Source organism: Mixophyes fleayi, chromosome 3 (assembly GCF_038048845.1).
Source record: "Mixophyes fleayi isolate aMixFle1 chromosome 3, aMixFle1.hap1, whole genome shotgun sequence".
Taxonomy (NCBI): Eukaryota; Metazoa; Chordata; class Amphibia; order Anura; family Limnodynastidae; genus Mixophyes; species Mixophyes fleayi.
In genome coordinates, this window is record NC_134404.1 from 288916530 (window position 1) to 288937997 (window position 21468).

Sequence of the window (21468 nt, forward strand, 5' to 3'; positions counted from 1 at the left end):
CAGCTCGGCTTTGACGCGTAACAGTAGTTGTGCACCAATTGTAGGCTGGGTAACTTTTTGGGATCTGCCACTAATAGCCAAAGGTGAAGGCCTCATTCTCTTTTTGCCACTGCGTGTGTAGAATGGCATGCTTGCAATTTTTTTTTTATCGTCACTTAACTTTTGCTCAGTTACACTTCTTTTTCGCTTCAATACAGTAAAATTTTTTTTGGTTTTTGTTTTTTGCACTAATTTGAAAACACTCTGTTGTTTGACATCGCCTTGGCCAGATGACGTACTGGGACCACTAACATCAGGACTGGTGACAGAACCTGGTTGCTCATTCAGATCATATGTGGACTGCTTTGAATCCATTCTGAGCGCAAACCACTGGGGAGTGCTAAAAATTATTTAGTAGATACTGCTGACAGATATGACTTTTGACAGCCAGAAATATTAATGCACAATTAGGGAGGACACCCCAAAAGCACTGAGGAGTGCTAAAAATTATTTAGTAGATACTGCTGACAGTTATGACTTTTGACAGCCAGAAATATTAATGCACAATTAGGGAGGACACCCCAAAAGCACTGAGGAGTGCTAAAAATTATTTAGTAGATACTGCTGACAGATATGACTTTTGACAGCCAGAAATATTAATGCACAATTAGGGAGGACACCCCAAAAGCACAGAGGAGTGCTAAAAATTATTTAGTAGATACTGCTGACAGATATGACTTTTGACAGCCAGAAATATTTATGCACAATTATGGGGGACACCCCAAAAGCACTGAGGAGTGCTAAAAATTATTTAGTAGATACTGCTGACAGATATGACTTTTGACAGCCAGGAATATTAATGCACAATTAGGGAGGACACCCCAAAAGCACTGAGGAGTGCTAAAAATTATTTAGTAGATACTGCTGACAGATATGACTTTTGACAGCCAGAAATATTTATGCACAATTATGGGGGACACCCCAAAAGCGCTGGGGAGTGCCAAATATGAAGAAAAAATAATAAACCTCTATCCTCCTCTCTGCACTAGCGATTTTGGTTAGAGCAATTGCAAGAACAATATTGTATTCTCTGTCCCTGCTCTAATTAGCCTATGACTACACCCTGCTCTCTCCCTCTGTCAAATGGCGATGGATTGCTGTGGAGGCGTGTATTTATAAAGTTGAAGTATCGCGAGAACCGAGCCCCGAGATCCGACGACGTCACAATGACGTTCGGCCTCGATTTGGATTCGGAATGGGCGGGAGAGTACCGAGCTGCTCAGCTCGGTACTCGGATACCCAAAGTTCGGGTGGGTTCGGTTCTCGGAGAACCGGACCCGCCCATCTCTAGTCAGCAGTACTAAAAGTTAACTAGTTAGGTGCCAACTCCCCAAGCTCCCTCCACAACCCATGGTAAGCAGTGTCCCCCAGACTGGATGAAAGAGAAAGTCTATTTCCTCTCCCTCTCTGAGGGACGAAAAGCACGAAACCTAGGACTCCTTGGTCATAAAGCAAGAACAGGATGAAAGGAACTCTCTCTCTCCCTATGGCCAGAGAAGTAATCCTGTTCAGAGAAAGGCAAAGACTCCACGTCCACTCCCAAGTTGTGGCTGAATCGAAACCCCAAAGAGCCTTGCATCAATGGCATCTTCTCTCAGATATTCAGAAATGCTCCACTAGAGTGAGCAAATACAATCAGGTTCTGGTAGACTGCATACTTTACACCAATGGCTCAGACCACCTCTCTACTGGATAAATAACCCAAGCCAAACAAACAACGGTCTAAGGAAGATCCCTGATCGCATGTAAACCGACTTAATGGAGGCCTTTAATTTTTTTATCCATGCTACCCCTTAAGGAAGCAAATCAGAATAGAGGTGGTCCTAAGGAGGTGAGCTATGGGAGCATCTGCCCAAGACTGAGCTTCCCATCTCCCTGTATCTTTGCAAAGGAGGTAATAAAAAGAGGGCTGCATCCTGTGGGAGACCCGAACACACAATCAGGCTCAAACATACCTCGCCTAAAAGTTCTTCCAAGTGAGGTGGAGAGGAGGAAACAATCTCCTAACTAGAGTGCATAGACAGGAATCCCCGATTTCCAGCTGTCTTGAATATTTATTGTCATTCGGACGGCTTGCATTAAATCCTTTACTCCCTGCTAGGACCATTCATCAGGGCATGAGGAAACCCCAGGATAAGAGTCCTCGGCCACCTCACCTTCCTTTGGAAGAACTCCACCTAAAAGCTTTAAAAACTCCCAGGCCTTAAGAGCAGAATACATACAAATAAACACACACAAACTTGCAGGCTTCAGTCAAAATAGATCTAGAGCAGTTGAACGAATTTAAATTGTTATCACATATCAATCCATCAATCTACCATGCAAATATATGCATGCATGTTTCTTACACAAGCTTTAAAACAGATATTTTTGGTGATTTTTGAAGTAGTGCATTTAATTTCAAGATTGTACAATACTTTTCTGCACAGAAGACTTACCGCAGTTGGTGCTGGGATTCAACAACAAAGCACAGGAATTTCTGTCCACACAGATCAGTTGTTATAAATACTTTTGTGGCCTGAGAGTTCTTTTCCCTGTGGATAGAGATACATACATAAAAATAATAAAAATCACAAAATAATAATAAAAGGATACATTACGATCTATAAACACATACACTTATTTGTGTATACTGGAAGCACAGTTAAGACTGTGAATAAAGCTTGATACACACCTATTACTTCAGCGTTCTTTAACTTCTCAACAATCTGCTGAAAATATTGTGACCGTATACACTCTACAGATATCTGGATACGCTGCTGCAATATGGTGAAGGAACTATCGGCAGAAGTGTTTGACAAACGGTCTTTAGTGCGTACACACTTCCACATTTGTTCAACATCATTTGATCATTGATCATGATTTTTAGGAAGTTTAGAAAACCAAATCAACAGACGTAATGCGTTATGTTATGAAAAAATACGATCATAGGAGCGTACACACTTTTGCAATATCTAAACAAACAGTCGGGAATCGTGTGATCTGCACGATAATTGCCTAGATGTGTATCCAGCTTAAGTCTTGATATAAACATTTTCAACATTAACATTTAGTACTTTTACCTTGTGTTCGTAATTGTCTCTGTCCACAGGTGGTCGATACAAAGCTCTGGAACAATGGGTTCCGTTTCTGCAGGGAGGAAATCACTGGATGTGCTGTTGGGGGAGTGGGAAGCTCCTAACCTCTTTGGCGATGGGGTGTAACTGGAGAAATTGAACTTCTGTACACTAGAAAATGACTGCACTCCTAAGGCAGGTGAATGGGAGCGGCTGTGAGAATAGAAAAATGATTAACAATTTTTAGTTAAATAATCTTCAATGTAATATTAGCAAAGCACCAGTAATGTCTCAAAGGTTACAATTCCAACCAGCAGCTCATAAGGAATAACAAGATCTTTTGCAACACTAGTCTCAACCATTGCTACAATTTAGAAACTGTTCTCTCAGAATTAAATTGTATATCACAGAATATACATACCATAATCATCATCCACCTGTCATCTATATGTCTCATTCTATGCAAATGTGGAGACAGATTTAGTAAATTGTTAGTGTAAATGTAGCATATTCTTGTGATGTAATACTAATGAAGCCCTGCCACTGTATATTAGAATAGATGGATCCCTGACCCAAAGGTTGCGTACAAGTTGGGTACCAGAATCTGTGGTTTTGGGGCTACTTGATTTGACAACAAATGTATTCAGTTAAAAAGGCAAACATCAAAGTTTTATAACTATACCCTTACAGCATGCATACTAGCTTTATGTAAAAATGCTTAACGCACAAGGATTCCACATATGCCACGTAAGCATTCACATCAGCTAAATTCTAAATCCTACTTCTGTTTTTGCCCAAATACAGACATTAAAAGGAATACCCACACAAAACTAGGCCTCTTTAGTTTCCTGAGGTTAGGCAGGGGAAAAGAGGATTTATACTTACGATAAATCGATTTCTCGGATTCCATCTGGGGGACACTGCTAACCATTGGGACTTACTAAAGCAGTCCCTCTGATGGGTGGGACCGCTCTGATCGCCAGTCACGTAGAGCACTACGGCCAAATGAGGCGTCCTCAGACGCAAAAACATTAAATTGGTAGAATTTTGTGAAAGTATGGACCGAGGACCAGGTAGCTGCCCTGCATAGTTGGTCCGCTGAGGCCCCGTTTCGCGCCGCTCAAGACACCCCAACCGAACAGGTAGAATGGGCAACAATACGCTTCGGCACAGGACGCTTAGTACGGATTGATTGCTTAGACGCAGGTCATCCTCGCCTAGCGAAATCAAATAACACAAATAGAGAATCTGTCTTACGTATCTTTGCAGTTCTCTTAACATATATCCGCAACGCCCTAACGACATCTAAACAGTTACTTCCTTTTGTTCCAGTAACCAGAGAATCTGCTCTGAATACCGGAACTACTATTTCCTGATTAATATGGAAACCAGACACCACCTTAGGGAGGAAGGATGGAATAGTCCTTAAAACTGCCCTATCCTCATGAAAGACCAAATAAGGTTCTTTATAAGATAAGGCTCCCAGCTCAGAGACCCCCATAGCTGAGGCAATAGCCAGCAGGCAAGCTGCCTACCAAGTCAAGAACCGCAATTCCGCTGAGCGAAGTGGTTCGAATGGAGGCTCCTGCAACATGTCTAGGACCAAATTAAGATCCCAAGGATCCGTAGGATGCACGTAGGGTGGCTGGATGTGAAGCACTCCCTGCAAGAAAGTTTTAACATCCGGAATCTCCGCCAGCCGTCTGTGAAAATACACTGACAATGCTGACACCTGAACCTTTAAGGTTCCCAACCGGAGACCCGCCTCCAAGCCACCCTGCAAAAAAGCTAGAAATCTAGCTAGACAAAAGGATTTTGAATTGTAAGATTTCTTTTTACATCACCTTATATACACATGCCAGATGCGGTGATAAATCCTAGCCGAAACTGACTGCCTGGCTCTTAGGAGCGTATCTACTACACTCACAGAGAACCCTCTGGCTCTCCACAGACTGGATTCAAAAGCCATGTCAGCAGATCTCTTCGAAGTGGCAACCGAACCCCTTGACCTACTGCTACCAGAAAAATCTCTGGGAACCATACCCTTCGTGGCCAGGCTGGAGCTACCAGAATGACTGGTCGATCTCCCTGCCTTACCCTTCGGAGGACCCTGGGAATCATTGATATGGGGGATAACAGGTATCCTAACCTGAAGTCCCAGGACATTGTTAGGATGTCCACTGCCACAGTCAGTGGGTCCCTTGTTCTTGCGCAAAACTCTGGGACTTTCTTGTTGACTCTTGACGCCATCAGGTCTCGATCCGGAAGTCCCCATTTGTCCACCAGCAACTGGAATACTTCCGGATGCAGAGCCCACTCCCCTGGTAGAACTTTGTGCCGACTTAGACAGTCTGCTTGTACGTTCTGTTTCCCTGGGATAAACACCGCTGACAGCGCAGGCACGTTTCTTTCTGCCCAGGCAAAAATCTGAAACGTGACCCTCATCGCTCTTGCACTCCTGGTGCACACTTGTCTGTTTATGTATGACACTGCCGTGGTATTGTCGGACTGGATGCGAACCGGCCTTCCCTGTAACACACCCTGAGCCCTCTGCAGTGCTTTCAGGATGGCCATAAGTTCCAGCACATTTATGGGAAGAACAGACTGTCTCTCTGACCACAGACCCTGCATCCTTAGGTGAAGGACGACTGCCCCCCAACCACTCAGACTGGCGTCTGTGGATACTAAGATCCAGGCCCACGGGGCAAAGGATCTGCCCTTTATTAGGTTGTCCTTTAACAACCACCAGCTGAGGGATTTTCTCGTCTCTAGAGATAACCTCATCCACTGGCGATCCAAACAGAGGAAAGACTATGCCTATGGAGATGCCTTCCATGCTGCCTGCCTCTGCTGCTAGCCTACCTATCCATGGGTGGTAATTGTGGTGCTCGAGTGCTCCGTCCAACGGATGCCATCTACCACAACCCCTGGCTTCAGGCCTATTCTCCGGGCGATCTACTCACCTCTACTCCGCGGTCTCTGCCTGCTGTCCGTGGCCCGATGACCTCCTGCAGCCCTTTGCTCTGCCGCCGCCTCCCGCTCCAATCCCGACGGTGCTGCCACTCCAGGACACGGTCTGGTCATCCCGACGACGCTGCCTCTCCTGGAAGCGGACTCAGCCTTCTTCCTCCTCAAGCCGTTCCTGCTGCCTCGTGCTCTGATGTCATGCTGCCTCCTGCCTCTCGTCGACCTAGCTCCTGATGCTGCCTCCGGTTTCTGCACCTCGCCCGCCCATCCGGAATCGGCCACGACAGGCCGCGGCTCGGGCCTGCTCTCCTCCTCTCCATCCACTCCCTGGCCCTGTGTCTCCCTCTGCTGCCGCGGCCTGTCCCCACGGATGCCCCGTAAACCCCCCCTCCGTCTCTTCTCCTGCCGCATTCCTCTCTCTGGTCCTCATTGTTCTCCCTCCACCCCAGGACTCTCCCTTTTCCCCTGGACACTTTACTGGACTTACTCGCATTTGCCTTGGATCCACTGAATCCCTCCCCCCTGGACTTGCCAGCGCTCCTGCTCATCACCCTGAAGGCACCAGCTCCTGAGGACTCCCCTGCTCTGGACTACCAGCGAACCCACACCAGGATCCTACATCTAGTATTCCCTGTCCTCCCTGCCTGGTATTGTTCCCCCAGCTTTGCCTATTTGTTTTTGTTTCACCCACTGTCTTTGCCTGGTATTTGCCAAGTATTCTACTTTGTCTTTTTCTTACTGCTTCCTAATTGTTTTGCCTGGAAATTCTACTCACTTTATTATTTTTATTGCTTTTGTTCTTCTTATTACCAGACTACTACTTTACTTTTATCACTCTTGCTCATTTTATTACCAGCCTATTGCACTATTGTTTTGCACCACTGTTTGCACTATCGCACCATTGTACTGCACTATTGTTCTGCACCATTGTTTGCCTATTGTTGTCCACACCTCTGCCTCTTCTCTCGGATCCCTCCCCCTGCTTCTTCCACCTTGGTTCTCTCGCCCCTCCACCACCCCTTATCTCCTGTATATCACCATGCCTCCACGCTCCTGTCCTATTCCCATCCTCTCCCCTCGTCCCCCTCCCCACCCTTACCTTAATGCTCCCCCTCGCTCCAACCCTGCCTCTCTCCTCCACATCACTCCCCTTCTCCTGTGCCCTCTGGAACTCCAGATCTATCCGCAACAAACTGCCGGCTATCCATGACCTCTTCATCTCCAACTCCTTTAACCTCCTTGCTATCACCGAAACCTGGCTCTTCTCTGCTGACACTGCTTCCACTGCCGCTCTCTCCCATGGTGGTCTCTCCTTCACCCACTCCACCAGACCGGACGACCGTCCAGGTGGGGGAGTGGGACTCCTCCTATCCCCTAATTGCTCTTTTCGGGTCATTCCCTCCGAACCTTCCCTCACCTTGTCCTCATTCGAAGTCCATTCCATCCGCCTCTACTCCCCCATCCACCTCCGTGTCTCGGTCATATACCGCCCCCACTTCCCTCTTTCTTGACAACTTCGCTTCCCCACTACATGTCCTCTGACCTCCCCTCTATCATACTTGGTGACTTTAACATCCCCATTGATCTCCCCTCTGACCCTGTCTCCATCAAACTTCTCGCCCTCTCCTCCCCCCTTGGCCTCACACAGTGGACCTCCTCCCCCACCCACTGCCTTGGTCACTCCCTTGATCTTGTCTTCTCTCATCGATGTGATCTCTCTGACTTCTCCAATTCTTCATTCCCACTCTCTGACCACCACCTACTCTCCTTCAATCTGTCCTCTTCCCCTGCCCCACCCCTCCCTAAATCTATCCTTACTAGGCGCAATTTTGACGCTGTTGACTCTACTTCCTTCTCCTCCTCTCTTGAAACCCTACTCTCCCCTCTTCCCTCCCTGGTCTGCCCTGACCAAGCCACCTCTCTCTATAACCACTCTCTCACCACTGCCTTGGACGCCGTCGCCCCTGCCACCTCTGTCTGCCGACGCCCCTTAACTCCGCAATCCTGGCACTCCAAGTTTACCCGCTTCCTCCAGAAGTGCACTCGTGCTGCTGAACGCCTCTGGAAGAAATCTCGCTCCCTGGCTGACTTCCTTCACTTCAAGTTTATTCTCTCCTCCTACTGCTCCGCCCTATCCCTCGCCAAACAATCCTTCTTTAAGTCCCTCATTTCTTCTCAGTCCTCTAATCCCCGCCGCCTCTTTGCCACGTTCACCTCTCTCCTCACCCCTCCACCTCCTCCTATCCCACTCTCCCTCTCTGCTACTGATTTTGCATCTTTTCTCCTCCAAAATTGAGGCCATCAGACTTGGTATCTCCTCCTCCCCTTCCTCTCCTGCTTCTCTCCTCGCTCCCCCCTCTTCCCACATCCCACCCTGGTGCTCCTTCCGCCCTACTACGGGCGATGAAGTCAACTCCCTCATTCGTTCCTCTCCCCCGTCCACTTGGATCCCATCCCCTCTCACCTTCTCCGATCCCTCTCCCCCACTGTCTGTGCCTATTTAGCTCACCTCTTCAACCTGTCTCTCTCCTCTGGCACTGTTCCCTCCTCCTTCAAACATGCCCTTATCACTCCTATTCTAAAAAAAAAACAATCTTGATCCCACCTCACTCGCCAACTACCGCCCCATTTCACTTCTCCCCTATGCCTCTAAACTTCTCGAGCGAATTGTCTGCAACCACCTCACCTGTCACCTCTCGGATAATTCCCTCCTTGACCCCCTCCAATCTGGTTTCCGCCTCCTCCACTCCACCGAAACCGCACTCGCCAACGTAACGAATGATCTCCTCTCTGCTAAATCCAGGGGTCAGTTCTCCCTCCTCATCCTCCTTGACCTATCTGCAGCCTTTGACACCGTTGACCACCCCCTCCTCTTGCAGACCCTTCACTCTCTCGGTCTCTCTGGCTCTGTCCTCACTTGGTTCACCTCTTACCTCGCCAAACGCTCCTTCTCTGTATCTTCCTCCCCCCCCTCCGTCCTCCCTGTAGGAGTCCCTCAGGGCTCTGTTCTTGGCCCTCTACTCTTCTCACTCTACACTACCTCCCTCGGTGCTCTCATCACCTCATTCGGTCTTCAGTATCACCTATACGCCGATGATATTCAACTTTACATCTCCTCTCCCGATCTTTCCCCCGCCCTCCTCTCTCGTGTATCTGACTGCCTCTCTGCCATCTCCTCTTGGATGTCCTCACGCTTTCTCAAAATTAACATTGCTAAAACCGAACTCATTGTTTTCCCTCCGTCTCAGTCCCCATCCCACATGGATCTCTCCATCACTGTCAACAACTCCACTATCTCATCTCCCCCAACTCCTCTGCCTGGGAGTCACCCTCGACTCCTCGCTCTCTTTTGCCACCTCACATTCAATCCCTTGCCCAATCCTGTCGCTTCCAACTTCGCAACATTGCCCGCATCCGGCCCTTCCTATCTCATGAAGCATCCAAAACTATTATCCACGCGCTTATTTCCCGGCTGGAGTACTGTAACCTTCTCCTCACCGGCCTCCCCCGCTCTCGCCTCGCCCCCCTTCGTTCTATACCCAATGCGGCTGCGAGGCTTATCTTCCTTTCTCGCCGCTCCTCTTCTGCCTCCCCTCTCTGCCTTGCCCTACACTGGCTCCCCTTCTCTTACAGAATCCGTTTTAAACTTCTTACCCTCACATACAAGGCTCTCTCCCACTCCACTGCCCCTTACATCTCCAATCTCCTCTCCATCCACACTCCCGCCCGGCCCCTGCGTTCAGCCAATGACCGTCGCCTCTCCTCCACTCTGATCACCTCATCCCACTCCAGAATTCAAGACTTCTCTCGAGCTGCCCCCCTGCACTGGAATGACCTCCCACGGTGCATCCGTTTGTCCCCTAACCTGTGCTCCTTCAAACGGGCACTCAAAACTCATCTCTTCCGCATTGCCTACCAGCCTTCCACCTAACCCTCTCTCCATGCTCACTCTCCTCACTCCACTCCTCAGTAGAGGGGAGCGCTTGCTCCCCTCCTCCGACATCCTCTGTGCCTGTCGTCTGTCTACCCTCCCTATAGGATGTAAGCTCGTATGAGCAGGGACCTCCTCCCTCCTGTCTCGCTACCTTCTCTTCTGCTCCAACCTCCATACACTTGCCTTGCCTGGAGCCTCTGAAGTCTTGGTACTACTCGTTTATTGTATTGTACTGTTATTCCCTGTACTGTCCATTGTTTGTATTGTGTACGGCGCTGCGGAAACCTTGTGGCACCTTATAAATAAACGATAATAATAATAATAATAATAATAATAATAATAATAATAAAAGACCCCGACCACTTCCTCAGAATGTCCCATTGAAGACATCTGGAGTGGATCCTTCCGTATGGCAGCGTCTCGAAAGATGCCACCATCTTTCCTAGCAGCTTCATACACATGAGTACCGACAGCCTCCTGTGTGACAGAACCCTGTCTGTCCACTCCATCAAGGACCTTATCTTGTCCTCTGGAAGAAAAACTCTGCTGTCTGCAGTGTCCGTTATTAGTCCCTAAAATGTCATTCTCTGACAAGGGATCATTTGTGACTTTGTTACATTCAGGAGCCAACCGTGCTGTTCCAGCACCCTCACCATAAGGCGAAGATGTTGTTCCAACAACTGAACCGTTGACACCTTGATTAGAAAATCGTCCAAATAAGGTACAATCTGCACCTCTTTGGAGTGCTGCTATAATCGCCATAATCTTTGTGAATACTCTTGGAGCTGTGGCAAGCCTGAACGGAAGAGCTCTGAACTGATAGTGAGCTGAGCCTACCGTGAATCTGAGAAGCGGCTGATGCTCCTCCCAGATCGGCACATGAAGATAGGCATCCCTGATGTCTATTGATGCCATGAACTGGCCTGCCTCCAGGCCATCTATGACAGATCTTAGGGATTCCACCCTGAAAGAATCTATTCTCAGATGCAGATTTAGCTGCTTGAGGTTCAGCACTGGTCTGAATGAACCATCCGGTTTCTGTACCAAGAATAGGTTTGAGTAAAACCCCTCTCTTCTTTGGTACTCCGGAACCTGTACAATAACCTTTTTTAAAAGAAGCATTGCCTGTCTTTTTTGAGGACAGCGGGGTAAACTGGTTACAAAAAACCTGTGTGGAGCAGGCTCCACCAACTCTATCATGTAACCTCTTCTCATGATCCCCTGAACCCACCTGTCCGCTAAAGACTCTGTCCACTGCTGGGCAAACCCCAGGAGCCGTCCTCCCACCCCACCCTCCGTCATCAGAGGAGAGTGGTAGTCATGCTGTCGGTCTATCCGGCAGCTTGGCGGAAGAGGACCTTGCTGCCGTGGAGGAAAAGGATTACCTTCCTCTAAGCGACTGTCTCCTACCTCCAGCAGCCCTTGAGCCGACTGTCTTGTCTCTGCCAGACGTGCCACCGCGAAAAGGCTGTCTAAGAGATCTAAACATTGGAACTCTGGGTCTAGGAGCATTCACAGGCAAGGACGTACTCCTACCCCCCCCCCCCCCCCCCCCCCCCCGAGGCCTGTGAGATCCAGGAGTCCAACTCTGGACCAAATAGCATCCCACTAGTATACGGAATGGATTCTAATGATCTTTTAGACTCCAAATCCGCATCCCAGGCTCTTAACCATAATGTTCTTCTTGCTGCTACTTCTGTAGCAGAAATAAAGATGATATGGAGGCTGAATTCTGGGCCGCCTCATATATATATATATCTATCCTGCCGCCTCCTTAAGGTGCATGGCCAGGGGGAGCAGTTCAGAATCCTGTAATGCGGACTCTAACTGCCCAGGCCAGACTTCCATAGCCCTTGCTACCCAGGCCGAAGATAATGCCGGTCTGAAGTTTGTACCAGCAGCCGTAAAGACCGATTTCAAAAGTTTCCAACTTACGATTGGTCGAATCCTGTACGGCTGGCGTTCCTGGTACAGGTAACGTGGTCTGGCGAACCAGTCTCGCCGCAGGCGCATCTACTTTCGCCACCTGTTCCCATCTGGTCATGATCTCCTTTTGTAAAGGATATAATGAACCAAATTTTCTAGGTACAGTGAACCTCTTGTCCGGATGCTTCCAAGAGGCCTCTGCAATATCTCTCAGGTCTGCTGAGGGAGGGAACCTGACCACCTGTTTAGAAGCCTTCTTAAAGAGAGACCAGTCAGTCCAAGGACCTCGTCTCCTCTATTTCAATAAACCCCAAGGTCTGACGTACTGCTTTTACCAGATCGTCCATACCCTGGTGCCTGGAGCTTCCTTCTGATTCTATTAATGAAAGATCAGAATCCTCTAACAATTCACCTTCCTCCACTGAGGATCCCTCTGAATCAGAGAGAGACAACAGCGTATTAGCTGATCTATGTCTTTTATAACTACGAATATGTCTAGGATTTTCCAGCAATTGGTTTAGTCGGTCAAGACCTCTAGCCACTGCCGACCATCCCGCCTCCCCGCTGTGGGGTGACTCTTGCAGTGCCGGGGAAGGAAATTGTACAACCTCTGGAGGTAATGAACTACTCATTTCCCCTCCTAACTTCACTGGGGGTTGTATCTCAGAGGTAGATGAAAGTCTCAAAGCCACCACTGGGATCTCTGCTGGTTTAGATTGATAACAGGTTCACAAGGGTATTAACCCCCTGTGAAATGGTTGCCATCCACTCTGAAGGCTTTGTCCCCTGAATAGGGCTGTCTTTAGGCTGCAATATTACAGGTGTCACAGCACAACCAGCACAAAGCCCCTGATCCAGACGTTCACTAGTTAATTTAACATTACACTTTGAACAGATCATATGTTTAGCACGTGTTGATTTACTTTTATCAGCCATTATTAGGAGAAAAAACAAAGCCATAAACAACCAGACAAGCACAAACACTCAATAGTTATCAGAAATACTAACTAATTATGTTTAACACATTACAGCATTTCTGAATCAACACAGGAGAGCTAAATTTTGTTGTTTTATACAGGCTCTACTTAATATATATATGCCCATAACAATTATACTTCTATATCCATGCAATATAGAGAAAATAAATGATACTTAGCAGGGAGATGTTTGCCAGCAGCTGTGCCTCCTCCAAATGACTGCTGTGCCCTTCCTTCCTTTGTAATTTGGTTAATCTTCCACCTGCTCACTCAGCGAGGGAGGGGGGGGGGGGAGGTTTTCTAACTTCCCCCTCCCTGGCTCTCTCTGTTTCACCTGTGCAGACTGACAGCAATTTCCACACATTTCCTGTGAGTGGAATCGCTGCTATCCGCTCCTCTGTTCCCCTCTGCAAAGCGCTGAATAGCGCGACCATTAGCTCAAGTTACCCCTCCTTTTTCCTTGAATAGGGGAGGTGTGTATATTCCATGGCCCCGGGGACGGCAAGAGCACCGGCGCTTACTGCCTGTGGCAGCGCCTCACTCTGCTGCGAGAAGTCTCACTGTTTCTAACCTGTCAGCGGGTGCCGCGGCTCCCCTGCTGTACAGTCCTTCTCTGTTCACGAGTGCGCTCTGTTTTACAAAACCACTCGTGCACTATGTCAACAGCTATTAAAACAAAAAAAGCCTAAACCCAGTGAACTCAGTTCACTGTGCAGCTCCCCAAACTTCAGCCCATACTCCTAGGGCACCTACTTCAAACTGAGTTCTGTGGGGAAGGGGCGGGTATATGCCTGTCAGCAGCAAAAGATTAACTAATTGGGTGCCAGACTCCTCCCTACCCTACTCTACCACCCATGGTTAGCAGTGTCCCCCAGATGGATGAAAGAGAAATACAAGGAGAGCAACATTACTGGGGAGGGATCAAAGGCTTTTATATGCTGCCTTAAATTAAGCAACAACTGCTGCAGATTTAGTAGTTGTGAATGAAACAACAAGGGTACAGGGAATCCATTTCTGCATAGCCATTTATATATACATATAGAGATGTTAGGTATAACTTAAGACATGAAACAATGGGACACCCAATACAAGAAAAAAGAAGGGTAATAAAATAAAAACATGGAAAGTAAACTAACTAAAGTATAGGCGGGAGCCTATACCGAAGTGACCTATCTCCTAGGCACTTACAAAAAACTGGGTTCTGGGCTGGAGAGGAGGGGCATAGTAGGGGAGGAGTGTGGAAAACCAACAAGTTTATAAGTGCCAAAACTCCTAGCCAACCTACTATTCCCCAATATATCGCAGTGTCCCCCAATGTTAGGAAAGAGAAATGACATTACTGTGATTCCTCACCTGAGAGCAGCCATGTTAGAAATAGAAGGGGAGTGGGAACGAGAATGGATGCTGGGAGAAGACACTGAGCGACTCTGGCTGTGAAGGGATGAATAGTTCTGAAAAGGAGAGGCTGTTGGGGAATCTCCTTTGGAAACACTGCGTAGGTGAGCTGTGAGAGAGCTGTTCATCAACCCATGCTGTGGGGTGCCCAACTGATCTGGATATTTCAAGACTGCATTCTGTTCCTACATGAAAAGGACACAAAAAGCATAAGCAAGCAAAGACTAATTATAGTATAAACAAAACCAATATTAGTGACATCATAACAATGAAGTAACATCCAAGTGTGTAGGACTGCACAATGCTGTAGTGATACAATTGAACACATTAAAGAACTGTTAAAAGGAGCTAAATTTAAAATTCACAACATATATATATATATATATATATATATATATATATATATATATATATATATATATCTATCAGTAAATGCCTGCAGAAAGTGGTTACAAGTGCCTGCCTGCTATGACTTGCAATAGTGTAGCAATCAGGAAGCCAGTTGTGTGTAGGAAAATAACTCCCCCATAGTCACAACTTTATTCCATTATCATAAGTTCCTAAAACATATACATGTATATTTAGGAATGTTAATAGTGGTTTATTTTTTTATATACAAGGTTTAGGTTTTGTGGTTATTCAAAGCGGTTATAAAACTTATAAATGCACTACTTTAGACGTTACTACAACTAACAAGTTCTTGCCTCTTACCTCCGTTTTGACTTTCCGTAGAGCCCATACGCTATGAGAACCCTGCACAGTATCATAGGTCATCACAATGGAAGGGTCAACATTAGTAAAAACAATCCTTAAAGTCTGGTCTGAAACATACTGCACTCGAGAGCTGCCAAATATGCCTGTAATAAGATGAATAGTTTACTGAAATGCCAAGATATAAACTGCATACTATAGAAACATGTTCTGTATCCAGCAGAGATTTTGCTAGCAGATCAAGATATAGTTAATTCACCAGTGAAGAACAAGTACTGCAAACATTATCGTACTGAAAGATTGAAAACATCTGCAAAGTGAGAGGAGAACTTACCACCTGATCTGCACACAAGAGGAGTGATTTCATCTAATGGATGCAACATGCTGAATATCGTTGGCAAAGGTTCCCTACAATAATAATTAAAAAAGCATAATAAAGCAAAAATAAAATATAATCTGATTCATATGTACAAAAATATCCTATAAAACTTACTGATAAAAAAATTTTCTCTGAAAAAAAATTGGGCATAGATGAACCAAGTCCCACCTCAAGATGGATGGCACCTTGAATAGAAAGGAGGCTTCCTCTCCAATCACTAATCCTCCTTCTGTTCAGGTAGTGTCAATTTACAAAGAGCGATGGGGAAGGGGCCAAAAAATCCTATATAAATCAACTTCTTTGAGGGAGAACAAAGCAAAAAAAAAAAAAAAAATCTCATTTTCTCCATCAGCAATCTGGGGGACACAGACTAATGGGAGCATCTTAAAGAAAAATTTAGGGTGGGAAAGGGTAACCACTCACCAAAACTGGTACTACTTTGTCAATAGAGGCTATTATTTTCCCTTCAGAAATGCCCTGCCTTCTGGAGGGGGGGGACTTAACCCCTTCATTTAGTTTGCCCTGAATCACTAATAAAGAAAAAGGATGAAGCCAACATTATATTTTTTCTCACACAAGAAAAAAATCTAGCATAATGAGGCTGGACAGTAGGCATACAGTAGTAGTCTGTAGACTCATATCTAGCCTTAGCTGGCTCTACGGTGCTGAATTTAAGGCTGTTACATTTCTGCATATCTACTACTGTAGCTGCTGTGCAATTTCTAATAGTGTTGTCACTGAGAACAAAGCATTAACACAGCACATACCTAGGTGGACTTTGTGGTACTTCATATGAGTAACTGTTCCGCTCAAACAATAAGCCATATTTTGTGGGCCAAACATTAGCTACCTGAAGAATATAGAAACAATGTGAAAACATAAGTATTTCAAAGCAGCTTACATTATACATACAAAAAAATATAAATAATCAATGCTAATGAAGTAAATTTTTCCATGAATGGCATAATGTAAAATTGATAAACAACCAATTACAATGAGTAAATTAAATAAATTAAAAGAAAAAAACAAATATTTTGAGTGATCATTTACACTCCTGAGTCCAAAAAAAAGATCGTATTAAACTAAATCTCTTGATAAATGAAGAGGTGTGAAATGACCACTGTGCTTCTGCAAACCATCAAGACAAGGATCAGCATGTACGATTTTCAATTTATTTTTGTTAATAGGTTTGCCCCTTTTATGGAGCAGATGGCGAACCATACTCTAGAGCATAATGGGGGGTATTCAGTTGTTAGCGTTAACGGAAAAAAACGAGCGCTCAAAAAATATTACCGTTTATACGGTAATATTGCGCGTGAAAAGCGTTAATACGGTAGTTTACTCACGGAATTTCAGCTCGCCGCTCAAATTCCGCGAGTAATTACCGTATTAACGCTAAGATTTTTTGAGCGCTCGTTTTTTTTCGTTAACGCTAACAATTGAATACCCCCCAAAGATTCTTATCAGTTCAGTAATATCAATAGCAACAGATACCTGTGTACTTTACATTTTGAAATTCTGAAATAGAAATGTACACTTAGAAAAGGTTTCATTTTTGACAAAGATATACCCAATTTCAACAATGCCGACCAGAAGAACTATACTCCACCTTACTTGAAAAGGCAAAGGTGCGATGTAATCCTTCCCTTCTGTGTTATGGACATTAATACAGGAGCTTTGCAGGATACAGATGCATTTCTCCACTTTATCTTGACCTAAGAATAAGTACAATATATTCAAAACAAGGTGCCTGCACATCTCATTATGAAAATATTTTTAGTGGGGAGAAACACTTTAACCTAGTAATTACTGCCCAACATTGGTCAATGTTCTGGGGCTCTTGGCCTTAGTACAACAGGACGTAGATCACCGTTCTGTACACTTGGTAGATGAGCATTTTTTTGCTCCTACACCACACTGGAACTGGGTTGTCATTCTCAGTCTTTGTTCCATTGGATCCCCAGGTACGTGATCAGTAAAACAATGTTCAATATTAACACTATGTTCCTCATGGTAGAAGTAGAACTTGGGGTTGCTAGGGAATCACGGCAAGGTCATCATGTGATCACCGGTTCAGCAAACTTGTGTAAAGTGCACATAATTGGGGAAAAAGCCAAGTACACTGTGCGGGCCACTTTCAGGGGTCATTTTAAAGCATTTATAGAAAAAATCATGGACTCCACCCCCCTTAAATATAAAATTCAACCAGGTAAGACTTTGAAATAAAATCGGTCTTCTCTGTGAAACTAGCACATCTGCCAAACATGACGTTCAGCCTACCCATTAATGTATACAGTAACATGGTAATTACATGGTTAAATCTAGCTCTGGCATGTTTCTACAAAATTGATATTTTCCCTGCAAAGTACTGAAGCAATATTATCATAATCTTGGTTTAGTCAAAAGTGTATATAATAAAGAAAAAAGAGGATTTATGTAATCACGTTAAATCCGTTTCTCTGATTCCGTCTGGGGGACACTGCTTACCATGGGGTTGTGGAGGGGAGCTTGGGGAGTTGGCACCTAACTAGTTAACTTTAGTACTGCCGACAGACCCCTCCCCTCTACAATCCCCCTGCCCCCTTTTGTTCAGTTAATTAAAAAGCCCAAGGAGTAAAGGCCAGTCAAACAAGAACACACAGAAGAAAAGCAGAAGGGAGGGATCGCAGTGTCCCCCAGACGGAATCAGAGAAACGGATTTAACGTGAGTACATAAATCCTCTTTTCTCTTTCATCCAGTCTGGGGGACACTGCTTACCATGGGGACATTCTAAAGCAGCCCCCTAAGGGTGGGACTACTCTGAAAATCCCGCTTGTAAAGCACTACGAGGGAAATTTGCATCAGTGGATCCAAATACATTAAACTGGTAAAATTTTGTAAATGTATGGACAGAAGACCAGGTGGCTGCCCTGCAAAGCTGGTCTGCAGAAGCCCCATTTCTTACTGCCCACGACGCCCCTACCGATCTGGTGGAATGGGCGGTTAGCCCTTATGTAAGCCTGTTTAATGGTTGCCGTAATCCATCTTGCAATGGACTGTTTAGAGGCTGGCCAGCCTCTCTTATTGGCATCATAAAGAACAAATAGAGAATCGGTACGTCTAATCAGAGAAGTTCTTTTGACATAAACGCGTAGAGCCCTAACCACATCTAACTTTTCCATAGATTGCTGATCCGAATGGGAAGTAGATGAAAAGACCGGAACTACAATTTCCTGGTTCAGGTGAAAGGCCGAAACTACCTTAGGAACGAAGGAAGGAAGGGTTCTCAACACCGCTCTGTCGTTGTGGAAAACCAAATATGGTTCCCGGCAAGACAGTGCTCCTAATTCCGATACCCTACGCGCAGATGCAATAGCCAAAAGAAAGAGGACCTTCCAGGTCAACCACTTTAAATCTGCGCCAATTAAAGGCTCAAAGGGAGGTCCTTTAAGCATATCCAGCACTGGGTTAAGATCCCATGGTGCTGTAGGCGGAACATAAGGAGGTTGAATATGCAGGACTCCCTGGAGGAAGGTCCTGATATCTGGTAAATCCGCTAGTTTCAGATGAAAAAACACTGAAAGAGCCGATACCTGAACTTTAAGGGAACCTAATCGAAGCCCTGCCTCCAGGCCATTCTGAAGGAAAGCCAACAAGCGAGGGAGACGAAAGGAAGACGAGGGACATGTCCTGTCTTCGCACCATCGGATGTAAGCTCTCCAAATCCGATGATATATGCGAGCTGAAACTGGCTTTCTGGCTCGCATTAAAGTGTCTACTACTCTGGGAGAAAAACCTCTAGCCCTCCAGAGGCTGGCTTCAACAGCCATGCCGTTAAAGTGAGCTGAGGTAAATTCTGGTGACGGAAGGGACCCTGCAGGAGCAGGTCGTCTCGAGATGGAAGAGGAATTCCCTGTCCTTCTGCCATAGAGATTATTTCCGCCTACCAGACTCGGCGCGGCCATGAGGGAGCTATCAGAATTACTGGCAGACCCCCCTGTCTTACTCGTCTGAGTACGCGAGGAAGCATGGGAATCGGAGGAAATAGGTATCCCAACCTGAATTCCCATGACATCGTCATGACGTCCACTGCCACCGCTAAGGGGTCTCTTTCCCTTGCGCAGAACCTGTGAACCTTTCTGTTGTGTCTGGAAGACATGAGATCTATGTCCGGAAGACCCCACCTCTGAACCAGAGACTGGAAAACTTCCGGATGGAGTGACCACTCCCCCGGCATCATCTGGTTTCGACTTAAGTAGTCGGCCTCCCAATTTCTTATTCCTGGAATGAAAACTGCGGAGATTGCAGGGACATATTGTTCTGCCCAAACCAAAATTTGAGCGGCAATCTTCATTGCAGCTACACTCTTGGTTCCTCCCTGTCTGTTGATATATGCCACGGCTGTAGCATTGTCGGACTGGACTCTGACCGGTTGGTTCTGGAGGGGGGACTGGGCCCCCCAGAGGGCTAAAAGAATAGCCTTCAATTCCAGCACATTGATAGATAGGGCTGCTTCCTGTACCGACCAAAGTCCCTGGAGTCGGAGGTGCAGGATTACCGCCCCCCAACCTTTTAGGCTGGCGCCCGTCGTGGCTATGATCCATGAGCATGGAGTGAAGGACCTGCCCACCCTCAAGTGATCCAGGACTAGCCACCACTGGAGTGATTCTATCGTCCTTGGGGATAGAGATATTTTCTGGAGATCCAAGCGTAGGTGGGATCCCGACCATTTTTTTAGCAGATCCCACTGAAAACATTGGGAATGAGCTCGACCGAATGGAAGGGTCTCGAAGGAGGCCACCATCTTTCCCAGCAGCCGCATGCACAAGTGCATTGAGGGGCTGGTAGAAGTCAAGACCTGAGTTGTTACACTCTGAATAGAACTGATCTTCTCGACGGGCAGGAATACCTTTTGCTGACTGGTATCCATAATGAGCCCTAGGAAAACCATGCGTTGACACGGGATCATCTGAGATTTCCTTAGGTTTATTAGCCATCCATGGCCCTCGAGAACTGCCAAGGAGAGGGATAAGTGATGCCTTAAGCCAATCTCCGAGGAAGATTTGATGAGCAGGTCGTCCAAATAAGGAACTACCTGAACTCCCTGTAGGTGAAGACATGCTGCCATAACTGACATGATCTTCGTAAAAACTCTCGGCGCTGTGGAGAGGCCGAATGGGAGGGCCCGGAACTGATAGTGGGAGGATCCCACTGTGAATCTCAGGAGAGATTGGTGGTGGATCCAAATGGGAACGTGGAGGTAAGCGTCCTTTATATCTATGGACGCCAAAAACTGATTATTTTCTAGGCCGTTTATCACTGACCTCAGGGATTCCATCCGAAACTTGTCCACCCTTAAGTGCACATTGAGGCCCTTTAAGTTTAAGATGGGCCGAAAGGAGCCATCCGGCTTCTTGACCAGAAACAGGTTTGAATAGAAGCCCTGTCCTTTCTGGTAGTTTGGGACCTTGCTGATAACTTTTTGAGAAAGAAGAGAGGCAACACAATCCTGTATTGCCTGGCGTCTTGATGGATCTCGGGGTAATGGAGTTAAGAAGAAACGATGTGGAGCCGTGCCCAGTAGGTCTATTCTGTACCCTTCTGATATAATGCCCCGAATCCAAGGATCTTGAGAGGACGCTGTCCATTGTTCTTGAAGCAAAGACAGACGTCCCCCCACTGGCGCCCCCTTCAAAGGAACAGGGTGGTCGTTAGGATGCTGGCTTCTCCTGGGTCTTGGAGGTATGACGCCTACCTGCAAACGAGGATCTCCCCCTGGCAGAGGAGCCTCGAGAATTGGGATGCCTGCCTCGAAAGGACTGACCCCTAGGTAAGGAAGTCCCCCGAAAAGGCTGGCGAAAGGAGCTGACCCGAGGGTTATGGCTCCTACTATGGAATACCGGCAAGGAAGTGCTTTTGCCCCCCGTTGCCTGAGAGATCAGGGTATCCAATTCCGGGCCGAACAAACCTGCTGCAGAAAAAGGAATGGTTTTCACTGACTTTTTTGATTCCGCATCTCCTTTCCAGGATTTCAGCCATAGATGCAGCCTGAATAGAAGATGAAACAGCTGCAGTGTTCTGGGCCGCCTCATAAAGGTACCCCG

The 21468-nt window shown here is 46.4% G+C and overlaps 1 protein-coding gene across 1 annotated transcript in view; it reads right to left on the minus strand.

Annotated features, from left to right (window-relative positions):
* The window catches only part of ANAPC1 (anaphase promoting complex subunit 1), a 105597-nt gene that overhangs the window by 78617 nt on the left and 5512 nt on the right, over positions 1–21468 (minus strand). The window contains exons 5-11 of the mRNA XM_075203757.1: positions 16999–17099; positions 16152–16234; positions 15340–15413; positions 15006–15151; positions 14253–14479; positions 3102–3308; positions 2478–2573 (exon numbers count right to left, since the gene is read on the minus strand). Coding sequence (XP_075059858.1) covers positions 2478–2573; positions 3102–3308; positions 14253–14479; positions 15006–15151; positions 15340–15413; positions 16152–16234; positions 16999–17099 — 934 coding nt within the window. The remainder of the gene's footprint in view (positions 1–2477; positions 2574–3101; positions 3309–14252; positions 14480–15005; positions 15152–15339; positions 15414–16151; positions 16235–16998; positions 17100–21468) is intronic.